Source organism: Ostrinia nubilalis, chromosome 9, assembly GCF_963855985.1.
Source record: "Ostrinia nubilalis chromosome 9, ilOstNubi1.1, whole genome shotgun sequence".
Classification (NCBI taxonomy): Eukaryota; Metazoa; Arthropoda; class Insecta; order Lepidoptera; family Crambidae; genus Ostrinia; species Ostrinia nubilalis.
Window position 1 is genome coordinate 5377200 of NC_087096.1, and position 15219 is coordinate 5392418.

At 36.2% G+C, this 15219-nt stretch overlaps 1 protein-coding gene across 1 annotated transcript; it reads right to left on the reverse strand.

Annotated features, from left to right (window-relative positions):
* Window positions 1–350: 350 nt before the first annotated feature.
* Window positions 351–3662, reverse strand: LOC135074817 (uncharacterized). Its single transcript, XM_063969199.1, has 3 exons — window positions 3545–3662; window positions 2218–3259; window positions 351–417 (listed from the first exon to the last, which is right to left on the reverse strand). The coding sequence occupies exons 1-3, from the start codon at window positions 3660–3662 to the stop codon at window positions 351–353; spliced, it is 1227 nt and encodes a 408-aa protein (XP_063825269.1).
* Window positions 3663–15219: the final 11557 nt, after the last annotated feature.

Consider the following 15219-nt stretch of genomic DNA (forward strand, 5'->3'; position numbering starts at 1 on the left):
AAATAATTTAAAACAATATTAGGGTTCCAAGTCATGTTATACTTTGGTACCGTGGGTCTCAATCTGAAAACACCTTTTATAAACCGTTTTATACGGTCATCATCTAATAATTCTTTACCTAACAATAATGACAAGGCGGATTTATAAGAATTTATAGTACCATATTTAGCCCCTTTATCGAAAATACTCGTGAGAAAATGAATGATTAGGGACGGAAACTTTCATATAATCATAATTATAGATCGCACAATAGGTAATCCAGGCTCTGATACAGCCGTTATATTGTTTATATGTATTGTCTGATAAGGAGGCTAACATAATTTCGACTGATCTTGGAGATAAGAATCTTTTTAGTAGAGCTTGCCTGACAACTTCGCGGCAGCTAAGCGTAACGTCTTGTGAAGACTGTGATGCAGCCTGAAAGGAGATTGCAATAAATTAATATTGGGCTCAAAATACATAACATCAGAAATGACTAATTTTTGAAAAAGAGGGAACCATGGTTGTGTTGGCCAATATGGCACTACTAAGATGCCTTCTGCCTTGTCATTTACAATTTTTTGTAATACCTTAACAATAAGTGAGAATGGTGGAAAAGCGTAGAATCTAATTCCATTCCATGATATGGTAAAAGCATCTGTAGTCCATGCATCAGGGTCAGTTTTCCATGTGACATAAATTGAACATTTTGCGTTAAATCGACTAGCAAATAAATCTACCTCGGGCAATTCAAATTTTTTAATTATATCTTTATAAGCATATTCGTTTAACTACCACTCAGTGTCCTGAAACTTTTTCCGTGAAAGTGAATCCGCATCATTATTTTCTTTAGTGTTTATGTAGGAAGCGAAAACAATTATTCGACGCTCTTCACACCATTCCCAAAGTTGCCTTGAGAGTTTATTTAAGTGATTATATTGAACACTACCCATACGATTAATACAGGATATAGCAGTTACATTATCTATACGAAGTAAAATATTACAGTCAAACATCTCTTTAGCGAAACATTTAAGTGCTAGAAAAGCAGATTTCAGTTCCAATTCGTTAATATGCAAAGATTTTTCATCATCCTTCCAATAACCATAGCTCTTTTGTCCACAACAGTAAGCGCCCCAACCAGTAGTAGAGGCGTCAGAGAAAATTTCAAGTTTATATTGATTGACCTTAAGTGAAAAATATCCAAAGTCTATATGATCTAACCACCAATTTATATCCTTTTGTAATGAACATGGAATATGTATAAATTGCTCATAACTTGGGTTTTTAAGTAAACATAAAAACTTATGGCGTTCAAATAGTTTGGTGTATAACCAGGAATATTGTATAGCCGGGCAAGATGATATTAATAAACCTATTATCCTCGCGAACTCACGTAATTTACATTTACGGGTATTTTTGAATGTTAAAAGTGTGTCTTTTATTTTAATTTTCTTAGCTTCAGGTAAAGTTAAAGTCATTTCTTCAGAATTAAAAATGAATCCCAAAAATTTTGTGACTTTTTTAGGAACCAAACAACTTTTTTCAGTGTTTAGCATAAACCCTAAGCTCTCTAAAAGGGCTTTGGTTTGTCTAACATTATTTTTACATTCAAAATAATCCTGTCCGATACAAAGCATATCATCTAGATACATGACAGAAAGCATCCCACGTGACCTCAAAAATTCTAAGACTGGTTTCATCAACTTTGTGAAAACATAAGGTGCCGTGCTTAAACCGAAAGGTAAGCAATTAAACTCGTACATAATGTCGTTATATTTAAAACGAAGATATTTTTTATGAGACTCATGAATCTGAATAAAAAAGTACGCGTCTTTTAGATCTATTGATGCCATGAAACAATTTTCAGTAATAAGTTTTGATGCGGTACGATAGTCCTCCATCTTAAAGTGCTGTGTTTTTATGAATTTATTTAAGCACTTTAAATTAAGAATGAATCGTTTACTACCATTCGGTTTTGGCACTAGGAAGACACTAGACAAAAATTGTCCTTTAACAGGATTGCATATAGATATGGCATTAATTTTTAATAAATGGTTAATAGATTCGTTAAAATCTTTATTTTCACTATCCCAGCGAGGATAAACACTAGGGTTATTAGTACGGATTGGCATTGAGGAAAATGGTATCTTATATCCATTTATCCACGATAAAATAGTGGGGTCATTCGTGATTTGTGACCACTCATGTAAAAAGTATTTGAGTCTGCCAGCGTACAGTACCTCGTGATCTAGGTGTGATGAGTCCTCCTCGACGACGGCGGCGGCGGCTGATGAGGCGGCGAGCGGTGCGGAGGCCGGTACGAGTCGCTGGGGCCCGGGCGCGTCGTGCGGTAGGCCGGTCGACCTCTCGCAGCAGCGGCGGTTGTCGTTGTCGGCCTTCCGTTGCTGCGGTTTGTAGTTTAAATTATTAGTCTTACTTGTACTTGGTTTGTTAGCTGGATTTTTATATGTAGGTTTTGGTACGGTTTTCAATGCCTCTCCAGATTTTTGGATGGATTTTGCAGTTTTAATTTTTTCCGTAATATTGTCACCAAAAAGTTGATTGTTTCTAACGGTGTTAACCAATGAATCCTTCAGTTCAGTATTAATAGAAGTAATAACGAAATGCCTACGAGTCTTAGTCTCGTGGAAATGTATGTCACATAAAATGCGGCACGCATCACTTATTGGCTTTAAAATCTTTTGTTTGGATGTTTCATTCGAAAGAATTGAGTCTACAGCTGTGCCTAAAGCAGAAATAGCTACTGCAAGCTGTTTTTGTTGGTACATTAGTGCCGAATCTCGTTTCACCATAACATCTCGAATAGCGGCCTTAACCTCAGGATTTAACGTAGGTGCCACTAATAAATCGCAATTATTTGGTACCGAATATTGCTGCATAATTTGGTCCTTAACATCTTTTTGAAGACCCTTTGCTAGGATTTCTTGCCACCTGTTGGCGACGTCTTTGTGGATAGCCGGACCGAGAGTGGCTTCCGCCTTCGGAGCGTCACCCAACAGTTGCAAAATATCATCGTCTAAAACCACTTCGGTAGGGCTTACAGACTCGGATGGCACGACTTCTTGCGTCTCTTTTGGCGAAGAGGGTCCAGGTATAGATTTGGAGGGTGATATTAGGCCCGGTGCGGCACGCTCCGGGGAGTCAAGTCGTGCCGGTGATACTGGGCACGGTGACTCAGGCCACAGTGATTCAGGATGGTTTTCATCCTGTAAGCTTATTACAGCACTGCCGACATCTTCCTCGACGATGGCGTCGACTGAAACAACCAAAGAGTTTGGTTTTTAGACGTGTCGTATACTTTCGAGAGAATAGCACATTTTTGGAGGGCCAAATTTATCAATACTCGTGGCAGTGTTAGCCCAAAAAAGGCAGCACGTATCACATTGATTTAGCAGACGCGACAGTGGCAGCCCAAAGTTAGCAGCACGTATCGCTCTATGGCCAATAGGTTGATTCAATAATCGTGACAGTGGGAGCCCAGAGTTGGCATCACGTATCACTATTGGATCACCAAAAATATAAAATAATAATTTTTACTTACGGTTGGGTTCTTCGTCCGATATTTGGTCATGTTCACGAGTCTTTTGTAGCTTCTTCTCCAATTTTTGTATTTTACGCCGTATTTCTTCTTCAGAATTATATTTCCTTTTATTTCCCATGTTGAAAGCGTAGAGCTCCGAATGTACGTGCGAAGGCTTGAGCACGAGAACGCAGAAATGACTCGCAGCAAATGGCCGCCGGCTAAAGCGAGCTACGTAGTGGGGGTACTCGGAAATACGTCACTTAAGTGTTGCCATTTTTTAAACTCGATTCAATCAAATTGAATTTTATTAAATCGACTTAAAAAATAAAAATAACTTTAAAAAATGCGTGGAAGGCTAGTGCTTGGGGGCGCTACTACAATATGTAAACCAATAAATGTATAAATCGCAAAGAATGAAGCTGTGAAACATAATGAAGGATTATACGTACCTTTATCATAAATCATACGAAGGCGTATGTATATCAGTAACTTGGCTGTCGTCGTATTCATCATCAGCATCTTTTGACCTTATACCTACTCGTAAACCTGTTAATTTTAAATTAGAATTAATAATAAAGTTATTTAGTAGTTAAGGTAGGTAAATAATACGTTTGAAATATTTTTTCCTGAAAAATACATTGTGTATAACATAGCTACCAGACCAAATTTATCTAATAGCGTCCAATTACTAAATTACCGTCGCGTTCCAATCACAGACCGCGCCAAAAATTCAAAACTAACACCGCGACAAACTGAAGCGAGACGTTGAAGAAATAAATTAGAGAAGTTAATTGACTTGCGCCGCTCTGATTGGCAGAAAGAAATAAACAAGTTGTCTGAGAAATTGTCGACGTTTTCCCGGAACCCTTGATATTTCCATTTGAATCGGTAACGAGATCAAAAGTGTGAGGGGCAAGTTTTAAAGTTAATTCTGGTTAGAGCGGGGCTTAAAGAAACTTTCACCTACCTGTTTGTTTCGTGACCGACGCTAGTTGATCCGAACTAAAATGTTTGAGACTAATCTTCGTCCATGACGTCACTTGTTAATTGTTATTTGTCTTCAAAATATTATAATAGCTGCCTCAGATTAAAAATACTGTTTAGACCCACTATACTCGTAGATGAGAAAAATCTTCGGTTATAAGACCTTTAGGCCAAAAATTTGACTAATTCTAAAACTTATCAAAATAAGTTAATGTGGTGTGTCATTGTCCTCTAATAATATAGATTAAGCACCTACCTAATTTGAATACCAAAAATCTTTAAATGAAGTAAGTTCTATGATTTTAAAAACGATAAACTACTTAATCATGATTTGAAAAATTTCAAGTTTCCAAATTAAAATCTATGATTGCCTTTACCACAAACCGATATGCCTAGTACTTCAAAAGCATAACCGCATCACCATATCGTATACCAACAGAGATCGTTGTGTGTAAACGCTGGCGCAGTTTTACGACGGAATATAAAAAGCCGATTCCGTCGCCGAGATGTGCGCATGATAAATAAAACAAAAGCCTCCATTTTGCGTCCTCACTCGTTATTTTAAGGTTTTTTTGATGAAACCCTGACAGAAACGACAACCGCGTGTTCATAAATTGCGCGTCAAAGAAACGACGCCGTGAAATTTGGGGCAGTCTATCAGATCTTGTATCTAAAAAACTCCATGGATAAGATGCCTTACTTAGCTGCTAAGGCATCTTATCCATGGAGTTTTTTGTGCAGAAATACCGGAATTTCGTCGAAAAAAAGTTAAGATAGCAATCCTTTTTTATTTTATTTACAAAATTGAAATTTCATAGACCATGAAAGATGAAAATAACACAAATACATATTGTTCCACTAACCTACAATTAACTTGACCCCGCTTCGAATGCGAATAGAATATTGGTATATCTCTCATCCTTTGAAATACCGCTTGAGCTTAAAGTCACAATCCATCAGTTTTATAAAAGCTTGTTCTCTTCAACTTAGGTAAGTAGTAGTAAAGCACCGACATGAATCTAATGTCTGTGAGTAAAAGCGCCATAAAGTTTTGGACTTGACAGTTTTTCAGAAGAGGTGCGTTAATAAATCTTTCGTCGTCGTAATTCTGCTGCTTGAAAAGTTAATCCTAAAACCAAAATAATGTTGTTTGTTGGTTAATACAAACCTTAACAAATACACTTGTTCACTAGCAAAGTAAACATATTATTATAACGTTACTAGGTTTCCGCCAGCGGCTTCGCCCGCGTGGTCTCTTTTTTTTTTCATTAACACAACATTGCTAATGTCACAACAACTATGTCAAACTCTATGAACCGCGATAGGCTTGTTGTCTAAAACAAATGATAGCTAGATCCTTCCAAGAAAGTGATCACACGGTGACACTGTGGCATCCATTTGTAATAAAAATATAAAAATAATGTTACCTCGACGTTCCTTTCAACGAAATTGAGGAAACAATAAAATAATGTTACCGCAACTCAAGGGTCAATTTCACGGCTGTCGAGTAGCAGCCGTTGCCTGGCCGTCACCGGCAAAATTATTTTCTGTTTGGAAAAAAGTCTGGTCAGGTGCGAGTCGCACTCGCGCCTTGAGGTTTCCGTACAAACTTGTTTCCTTTTTTTTTTACCCAGGAAAATGGCCTATCCATACCTACCGCCGGGGGACGGCAGGTTATGTGGGGCTCGAACCCACTAATAACCTGGGGTGTTCCCTCTGCCGATAGCTCCAACGTGTTCCTGAGAAAAAGGTTGTTGACAAACAAATGGACAAAAAATGATTCCTGTAAGGGTTCCGTTTTTCCTTTTACGGTACAGAACCCTAAAAAAGACACCCTTTTCAACAACTGCGCGAGTGAATAATTTGTAGCGACAAATTGTGCGCCTATTCAAAACACTCAGACTTAGATTTAGGCGGTTGTCACAGTGTCGCCGTACTGAAATTTTCCGAGTGCAAATTCAATTTGGCCGGTTTGAATTCGTTTGTAAGCTCTGAATAATTTGTATCGTTTCAATGGCACGGTTGAAGTGAGAGGTAAGTAAATTCTATTGATACGGATGAAGGGGCTAAAGCTTGATTATGCCATAGTACAGTGCTTAAACTGTATAACGTATGTGTTATATTTGATTCAGTATAATTTATGTAGTCTGGTCTTATGTGGTTGACTTCTCGGCTCTATCGTCAGACAATTTTTTTGCTTATTTACAAAATTGTACTCAATCAAACTTCTGAATAGTTAAATCAGATTAAACTTATTCTTTTTCTATCGTAATGTTACAAGTCACACAACATTGATGACAAAATAATTATCAAAGGTGATTGGATAGGTATTTCAATTCACAGAATATGCAATAAGAACGAGCTGAGCAGATTGCAAACATAAAGTTTTGATTGAATAAGTTACAAAAGATCGAGTTAGAATAGAATAGAATAGAATTTATATATTGAGTTTAGGAGATAGGTAGGTACATTTTCTATGTGAATATTTTGAGGCATGTAATTTGCTATAAGAAAAACTCCCATATCCTAGTGATAGCGAATATAAACAGGTAATCAGCCATTTAAGCCAGAACTATCATCCATAGTAACGTTCAAATAAAAAGCAGGATGAGTACTCACTTAACCCTCTTCGAAAGCGGGAAACCAACGCCTCTAATTAGTTTCACGCTTACCCTTTGATCCTCGCTAGTTGGCACTAGGACAAGAGGGTTGGGATAAGGACAGCTGCAGACTTGCGACTAAATAAATACTTTTTAGTCGACCCATTTTTGGTGTACGAACTGCTTTAGAATACGGTGTTTATGATTGTAACATACAGTAAATACTAGTGAGGAAATAATAGGGAGAGTATTACAAATAGGGTAGGAAAAGCTTCAAGGTAGCTCGTGGAACCCTAAATAGTTGCATGAGACCGCGGTAACATTGATTTCAATTGTGTCTCGATTCGCTGTGTATTTGAAGGGCTGTTCATGAATCGTGTCTCGTTATATCATTGTGTGACTGATATATTCTTCAGGTACATAAAGGAATAAATTATTTTACGGATATACCTATCTTGACAAAATAATTTTATCGTTTTTTCATAGAGCTAAGAGATACTTGCTGCTGCTGTAGCGATTTTTTTATGTGAATATTTATTCTTTTTATTAAACTTTAATTCTTATTCCCTTTATAGTCGCGAGTGTGACGCTGCCCTAACTGAGCATTTTCTTTTCTCCAGCAACGCAAAGGAATACAGCTGCGACGTTTATCCCGATGCGATGGTGGAGACGACTCGTCGCGGCTATTCTCGGGAATTTCTTGAGTACCTAAGTATGGCAACACTTTCGAACATCTTTGAATTTGTTTTATATTTGTATTTTTATTATCTGTCTAAATAAAAGATGCGGAGCCATTTCGAAGTAAACGGACGTGTGAGCGTTTTGTATTTTATATAATTATGCTAGAAGGCTCTATGACGAGACGAGTCGAGTTAGGATTAGGCTTTTTCAATCGGTGATAAAAACTAGTGCGAAATGATTTTACACTTTTTTGTTTGTTTTCACACTCGAGTACGGCTTTCACTAATACAGCAAATGCTGATCTAGACAAAGGAAAAATCTAGAGCTAGAAGTTTTTGGGGTCTGCATTTATTTTCTTGCTTGCATACTAGACATCATAAATCAGCCGTGATGAAATCCCAAATAAAAAAAATACAATAATATTTTACTTATCAAACGAATACTGCACAAAAATACACGGATCTTTCTTTGTCTCTCTCACTCATGGTAGCATAGCATCCCAAGTTGTGTTGAGTAAAGACTTTTTCTCAAAATATAGAAGTTTTTCAGAATAAGCCCCCTTAAGGATTTAATAACGCGAGAGAAATGACTGTCGAACGCGTGTGGCAGAAAATTTCATTAAGCACCATAAATCTTACACATATACCCCTAAAAGAATACATATTACAAGTTACATTGTTTCTTCAATTCTCTCTTGATATCTGTTTTGTGATATCCACTTTGCGTGTCAATTACGCCAAACGTTAGATTAGGTATTCCAAATACTTTTCACTGTCAACCAATGTAGGTAGGTAACTTAAGTGACATTGCTTGAAATGTAAAACAATAAAGGTATCTGGGCATACAAGATCCTAGACTGCATCTCACTTGACATTAGGTGTGATTGCGGTCAAATAATAATAAGACATAAATAAATAAATCCTTGGATATTTTACATTACGCTTCTATGCTTCTAGTCCCAAACTAAGCAAAGCTTGTACTATGGGTACTAGACATTGCTAAGGAGGCGGAGGCAAGTGCCTACAGGATAGACGCTCAGGGGGGCTTCCATTGCATATCCCAGAGAATAAGAACATTACTGGAGGCTATAAAGAGCACACCTACTCTTTGCATGACTTCTGACATCATGGTTCCAAGTTGTAGCTTCCAAAAGAACTACAAAGTGGAAATACCACACAGGGAGGACTGGCTGAACAAGCAAGTCACCTGTGAGAAGGGCAGCCTTATATGGTTTACTGATGGGTCAAAAATGGGCCCTAACGTAGGCTTTGGCGTGTATGGAGAGCAGCCGAAGCTTAGGCTATCTCAAAGCCTGGGCAAATTTGCCTCTATCTTTCAGGCAGAAGTCTACGCCATTATTGAATGTGCGGAAGCTAACCTGCGAAAAAAGTTATGCCAACCACATAATTTACATTAACTCAGACAGTCAGGCCGCGCTGCTGGCCTTAAACTCCAACTTAATCACCTCAAAGTTGGTAGAAAACTGCATGAGTCGACTAAATACTCTAGGAGAACGGAACAGAGTAACGCTGAGATGGGTTCCAGGTCATGCGGGAATCGAGGGCAATGAAAATGCCGACGAACTAGCCAGAGCGGGAGCGGAGGGAACACAATATGGTCCAGAACCCTTTTGTGGTGTTCCCAAAAGTCTCGCTCGAATGACCCTGGAGAACATCTATTTAAACAAATCCTTTATGGCATGGTCAGACACGCCAGGATTAACTCATTCCAAAGCTCTCATAAAAGCCTATGATTGAAAAAGCTCTAAGCAGATCATAGGACTGAGTAGGACCAAAATGCGCATCTTAGTTCGAGCCCTCACTGGACACTGCAGCTTAAACAAGCACTTGTCCACTATGGGACTGTCCGAAACAAGAACGTGCAGGATGTGCCAAGAGGCAGATGAAACGCCACTACACATGCTCACGGACTGCGGACCTCTGATGCGCAAGCGGAGCTTACACCTGGGCAAACACATCCTAAGCCCACAAGATGTAAAACATATCGCCCCCCAAAAGATACTGCACTTCCTAATGGATGCAGGACTCGGAGGCGAACTGTAAGAAAAACAGCGGCGATCACAATAGATCGATAACGGTCGCAGTGATACTAGGACTTTATTGAACTAGAATAGCCGCTCAACACAAATAAAAAAAAATGGGTACTAGACAACAGTTATAAACATATTTAAATACTTTTTTTGTAAATACATACCTACATTATACATAGTAACACCCAGACGTATACGCATAGTAATGCCCGGCCGGGAATCGAACCCGGGACCTCTCGGCATAGTAGTCCGTTCTGAACCACTGCACCAAACGGCCGACCGAAATACATGCCTTTACACTAATCAACCCAGAAAGGGATCAACACCGTATCGCCTTCAGCCGCGAGGCGTTTACGTTACGTTGTGGATAAGTGTGCCTTACAACGAAGTTTCATACAAAGAATACTGACCGCCTCGAGTTGATACAGTTACGAGCCGTTTCCAGGTTGATACTTAAGTGTGCTTCGTCCTTTATTCTGCATTAAAATAAAAGTTAAAGGGACTCAATATTCTTTATCTTGAGCGGCGTAGTTTCAAAATACGGTAACAAGATGTGTTAAATTAATTCCGTATTCCCTCAAATCCCGATCCATGGATATGTAAACAACTAAACACCTTGAGGTAATTAGCAACAGATGTCTGCGTAACAAATCACGGATATTGTAAGTTAATATCATGGTGGCTGTTAAGATGCACTGTTGAACAGACTGGCAAAGTTTAACCGCCATTAGTACTGGGGCCTTTTAGACCTTGACTATTTTTAAGATTTAAATTACTAAAACTTTAAAATCAGGTAACATAATTGTGGCGAAAGTGCGGAATCATCCTTTAATTTAATAGATATTTCAAATTCAAATTCAAATTCAAATTCAAAATATTTATTGCTTACTAAGTGACAATTTGTAATGGTGTAAATTACATAATATACAGGAGCTTAAAAACTTAGTTACCTGAGTGGTATCGCAATAGAGTAGGTGGCTATTTAAACATTAATGGTAGTATTATTAATATTAATTAACTATAATAAGTAATATTATTATTAAACAACTTATAAAATAACTACAATCTAAGTAGGATTAAGGTTGATAACTTATTGACTAAAGTAGTTGGTTGCTATAATATTTTTTATGGTCTATTGTTAGGTATTCATTAATTGAATAAAAACATTTGGATATTAAATAGTGTCTAAGGGCTTTAGAGAAGCGTTTAACATTTGGTTCAGTTTTTATATATTCTGGAAGTTTGTTAAATAATTTTACCGACATATAGTAGGGGCTGGTATTTAACATTTTTATTCTTGATGGGGGTAAGTAAAGTTTATCCTTATGCCTGGTATTTATATTATGTGTGTCCTTAACTTTTGTAAAATTGTGAATATTTTTGTAGGTAAATATACATGTATCATGGATATATATTGATGGTAACGTAAGTAGATTATATTTAATGAAGTAAGGTTTACATGATTGTGTATTGTCTATTTGTGCTATTATTCTGATACATTTCTTTTGCATTATAAAGAGATCGATGAAGTTTGTGCTGTTTCCCCAGAGTATGATGCCATATTTTAATTGGGAATAAGCGTAGGCGTAGTATGCTGCTAATGCTGCTTCTGTATGTGTACTGTGCGTTATTTCATAAAGAGCGTAAGTGAATTTGGATAGTTTTGACTTAATATGTTCTATGTGGTTTTTCCAGTTAAGATGCGTGTCTATTACAATGCCGAGAAGTTTGAAAGTATCTACAGATTCTATTTGGTTATTTAAAAAGGTATTATTTATTTTTAATGGATTTTTTTTATATGATCTAAATTGTATTATTTTGGTTTTTGGGAAATTTATTTGGAGATTATGATCTTGGAGCCAATTTGTTATTTTTTGTAAAGTTTCTGTAAGTAAAGTATTTGCACTTATGATGTTATTGCATTTTATTAAAATTGATATGTCGTCAGCAAAAAGGACTGGTAGGATAACGTCGTTTTTTATAATTTTAGGAAGGTCGTTGATGTAGACTAAGAAGAGTACACATCCTAGGACACTTCCTTGGGGAATGGAACAGGTCATATATTTACTACTCGATTTTGTGGTTATTATTTTGTGTTGTTTATTGTCATAGCTGTCTACTTGTACTATTTGTTGCCTGTTTTGGAGGTAAGATTTGAACCATTGGTAACTTGGACCTCGTACTCCAGATCCGTAGAGTTTTTCTAACAAAATATTGTAATCAACTGTTTCATATGCTTTTGTCATGTCCAACAGTAAACCTAGGCCGTACTGTTTGTCGTTTATATGTTCGAGGGCTGTTTGGATATATTTGTATACAGCTAACGTTGTTGATTTGGTTTTCCTGAATCCATTTTGATTTTCGTCTAATATACTATATTTTTCTAAGAATGCGTATAATCGGTTGCACATGGCTTTTTCAAATATTTTGGCAAAACTTGGTAGAAGAGCTATGGGTCTATAATTGTTGGCTATTGTACTATCATCTTTTTTATGGATCGGTTTAATTAATGAAATCTTTAATAGATCTGGAAAGATGCCTTCTTGGAAACTTTGGTTTATGAGGTATGTTAAGGGCACAGACAGCTCCTCGCTACATTGTTTTATTAATGTTGGTGGGATCTCATCTACACCACTACTTTGTTTATTTTTTAGAGACGCTATGATTTTTTTAATTTCTTTTTGATCTACGGGTTGCAGGTACATGGAATATGTTGGAGAGTTTATGACTTGGCAGGCATTTGATTTTAATTTTGTATTTTTTTGACTTATTTCAGAGAAAGTTTTATTAAATATTTCACACACGGTTTTTGGACAATCGGTAAGTTGGCCTTCAAATCTTAATTTAATATTTTTATAAATTTTGAAATTAGCTTTTCCTGTTTTTGTATTTATAATTTTCCACATTGTTTTGTATTTGTTGTCAGATTGTTTTATCTGTTTAGAGTATTCGAGTTTTTTAGACATTTTTATACACCTTTTTAATATTTTACTGTATTGATTATAGTATTTTTTTATAACTGTAGAATTTGATTCATTAAGTAGTGTTCTTAAAAGTCTTTTGTGCTTACAAGATTTTTTTAGGCATTTCGTAAGCCAGCTTTTATTATGTTTGTTTTTTATTTTAATGGACTCTAAAGGTATATATTTATTTAATAAGTTTTTTATAATTAAATGGAATGTCGTATAGTTTGCTTGAATGTCTTTATCATTATTTGTAATGTTATTCCAATCAATTTCCTGTAATGCATTTTTAAAATTAGATATTTTTTGCTTTGTAAATACTCGCTTTTTTACTTGCCATGGTTTATTGTTGTTATATAGCAGATTTTCTAGACGCAATTCTAATATAACTGATTTATGGTCAGATAGGCCGTAGTCTTTCACATATGCTTTGTTTACAAATGGTTTATAGTTGGTAAATATTAAATCAATAGAGGTTTGTGTTTTTTCAGTTACACGAGTGGGTTCTTTAATAAGTTGTTTCAGATTATATGATAGCATGAAATCGAGGAATTCTTGTTTTCTTTTGTTTTTGGTGCTTAATACGTCAATATTAAAATCGCCACCAATTATAACATGTTTGTTCCTATCTTGGTGGTTTAGTTTATTCAGTAATTTTGTCATTTGCTCATAGAATATATTTATATTGCGATCTGGCCTGTATACACCTACAATGATGGTATTAATTTGTGGAATTTCTATTGCGCTAAACTCTATAATAAATTCTTTAGACAATTTAACAATATCCTCTCTACTCACATTTTCTAATGTATCCTTAATTGCTATACAGACTCCACCTAATCTATGTTTTTTTCTACAAAACAGTGAGGCTATTTTGTATCCGGGTATTTTTATTGTTTCACAAAAATCTCTGTTTTTACCTACTTCTGACAATGATATTACATCTAGATTTGAGTCTAACAATAGCTGTTCAATTAGAGGTAACTTATTCCCTATGCTTTGAATATTCTGGAATGCGATTGTACAGTTATTTGCGAAATGTACAGTTGGTAGACGTTGTTGTTTTATCTTCTTCCACAGGTGTTTGTTGCTGAATGTCCTTAGTGTTGTTGTGGCCAGCTTTGTTGCAGTTTTCCTTTTCTACTGGGAGATCTTCGTAAGGTTTTCCGTTTATAATCAGTTTATTATGTTTTATTATTGCATGCTGTCCTTTCTGTCGGGCTTCTTGCAATTTTTGGCGAAGCATATTCCTTTCTTGTAATTTTTCCTTATCCATGAATGTAGTGACTGCCAATCCAGTGTTCTTAAAGGAGTTGGAGTTTTCTAGTATGTATTGTGTAAATCTTTTGCTTAAAAATTCAATTTCAATTGGTCTGCGGTTTCCTTGTCTTCCTAGCCGCTTTATCTTCTCTATATAGGGATTCGTATTTATATCTAGAATGTCTGCAAATACTTTGTTCACTCGGTCATATAGATTGTAATTGTTCTCATTTGTTGGTTCAGTCAATCCATATAGTACTATCTTTTTCTTTGAGACGTCTAGGTTTTTAAGTTGGCTTTCTATATTTTCGATTTTCTTGTCGATTGTTTTTACTTGTTCTTTCATGAGTTCTTGGTCTTTGGTTAATTTTTGTGTGGTTTCTTTAGATTCGTTCTGGATTTTCAGTATGGCAGAGTTAATTTCTGTTTGTATAGTTTCTTTAACTTCCTCTAAGATAGACTTTTTTATTTTTTCTAATTTTTCATCTAAAAGTTGGCTGAATTTATCAAATGTTATCACATTTTCAGAATGACTCTCGTGTGAAATACTTATATTCTCATTCAAGGTGTTGTTGGTTTGAGTATTCCCTGTTATATCATCTATATCCTGTTCTATGTAACTTTGTTCTAGTGAAACATTTTTTTGCTCAGGTTTGCGTCTGTGTGTAATGTTTAGTTCGCATTCGTCATTTTTGTAGCAGGACGAATGTGGTCTAACTGGTGTATTTGAATTATTTGTTTTTGGTATTTTATTCTTGCATTCTTGACAATCCCAATTATTTTTGCGCTCTGCGGTCATGACATTGTAGAATAACTTCTCGCTTACATTTATGCATATAATGTGGTATTTTTTGGAGCATAAGCAGCATGCTAGGAATCGGCGTGATTCGATATTCTGCAGGCAAGCAGCACAAGTGCCGTATGTTTTTGACTCCATTGTATTTATAAGACCCGTAGAAAAAAATAATGGGATTTACCAATACGCAAGAATATTGTTTAGCTCGGTGTCACGGGCTGTCCCTGAATGAACCCTCCCTGTCTTATTTCATCATCATCATCATCATCATCTCAGCCATAGGACGTCCACTGCTGAACATAGACCTTTCCCCAATGCTTTCCATGTTGCCCGTTTGGTAGCGGTTGCCTGTCTTATTT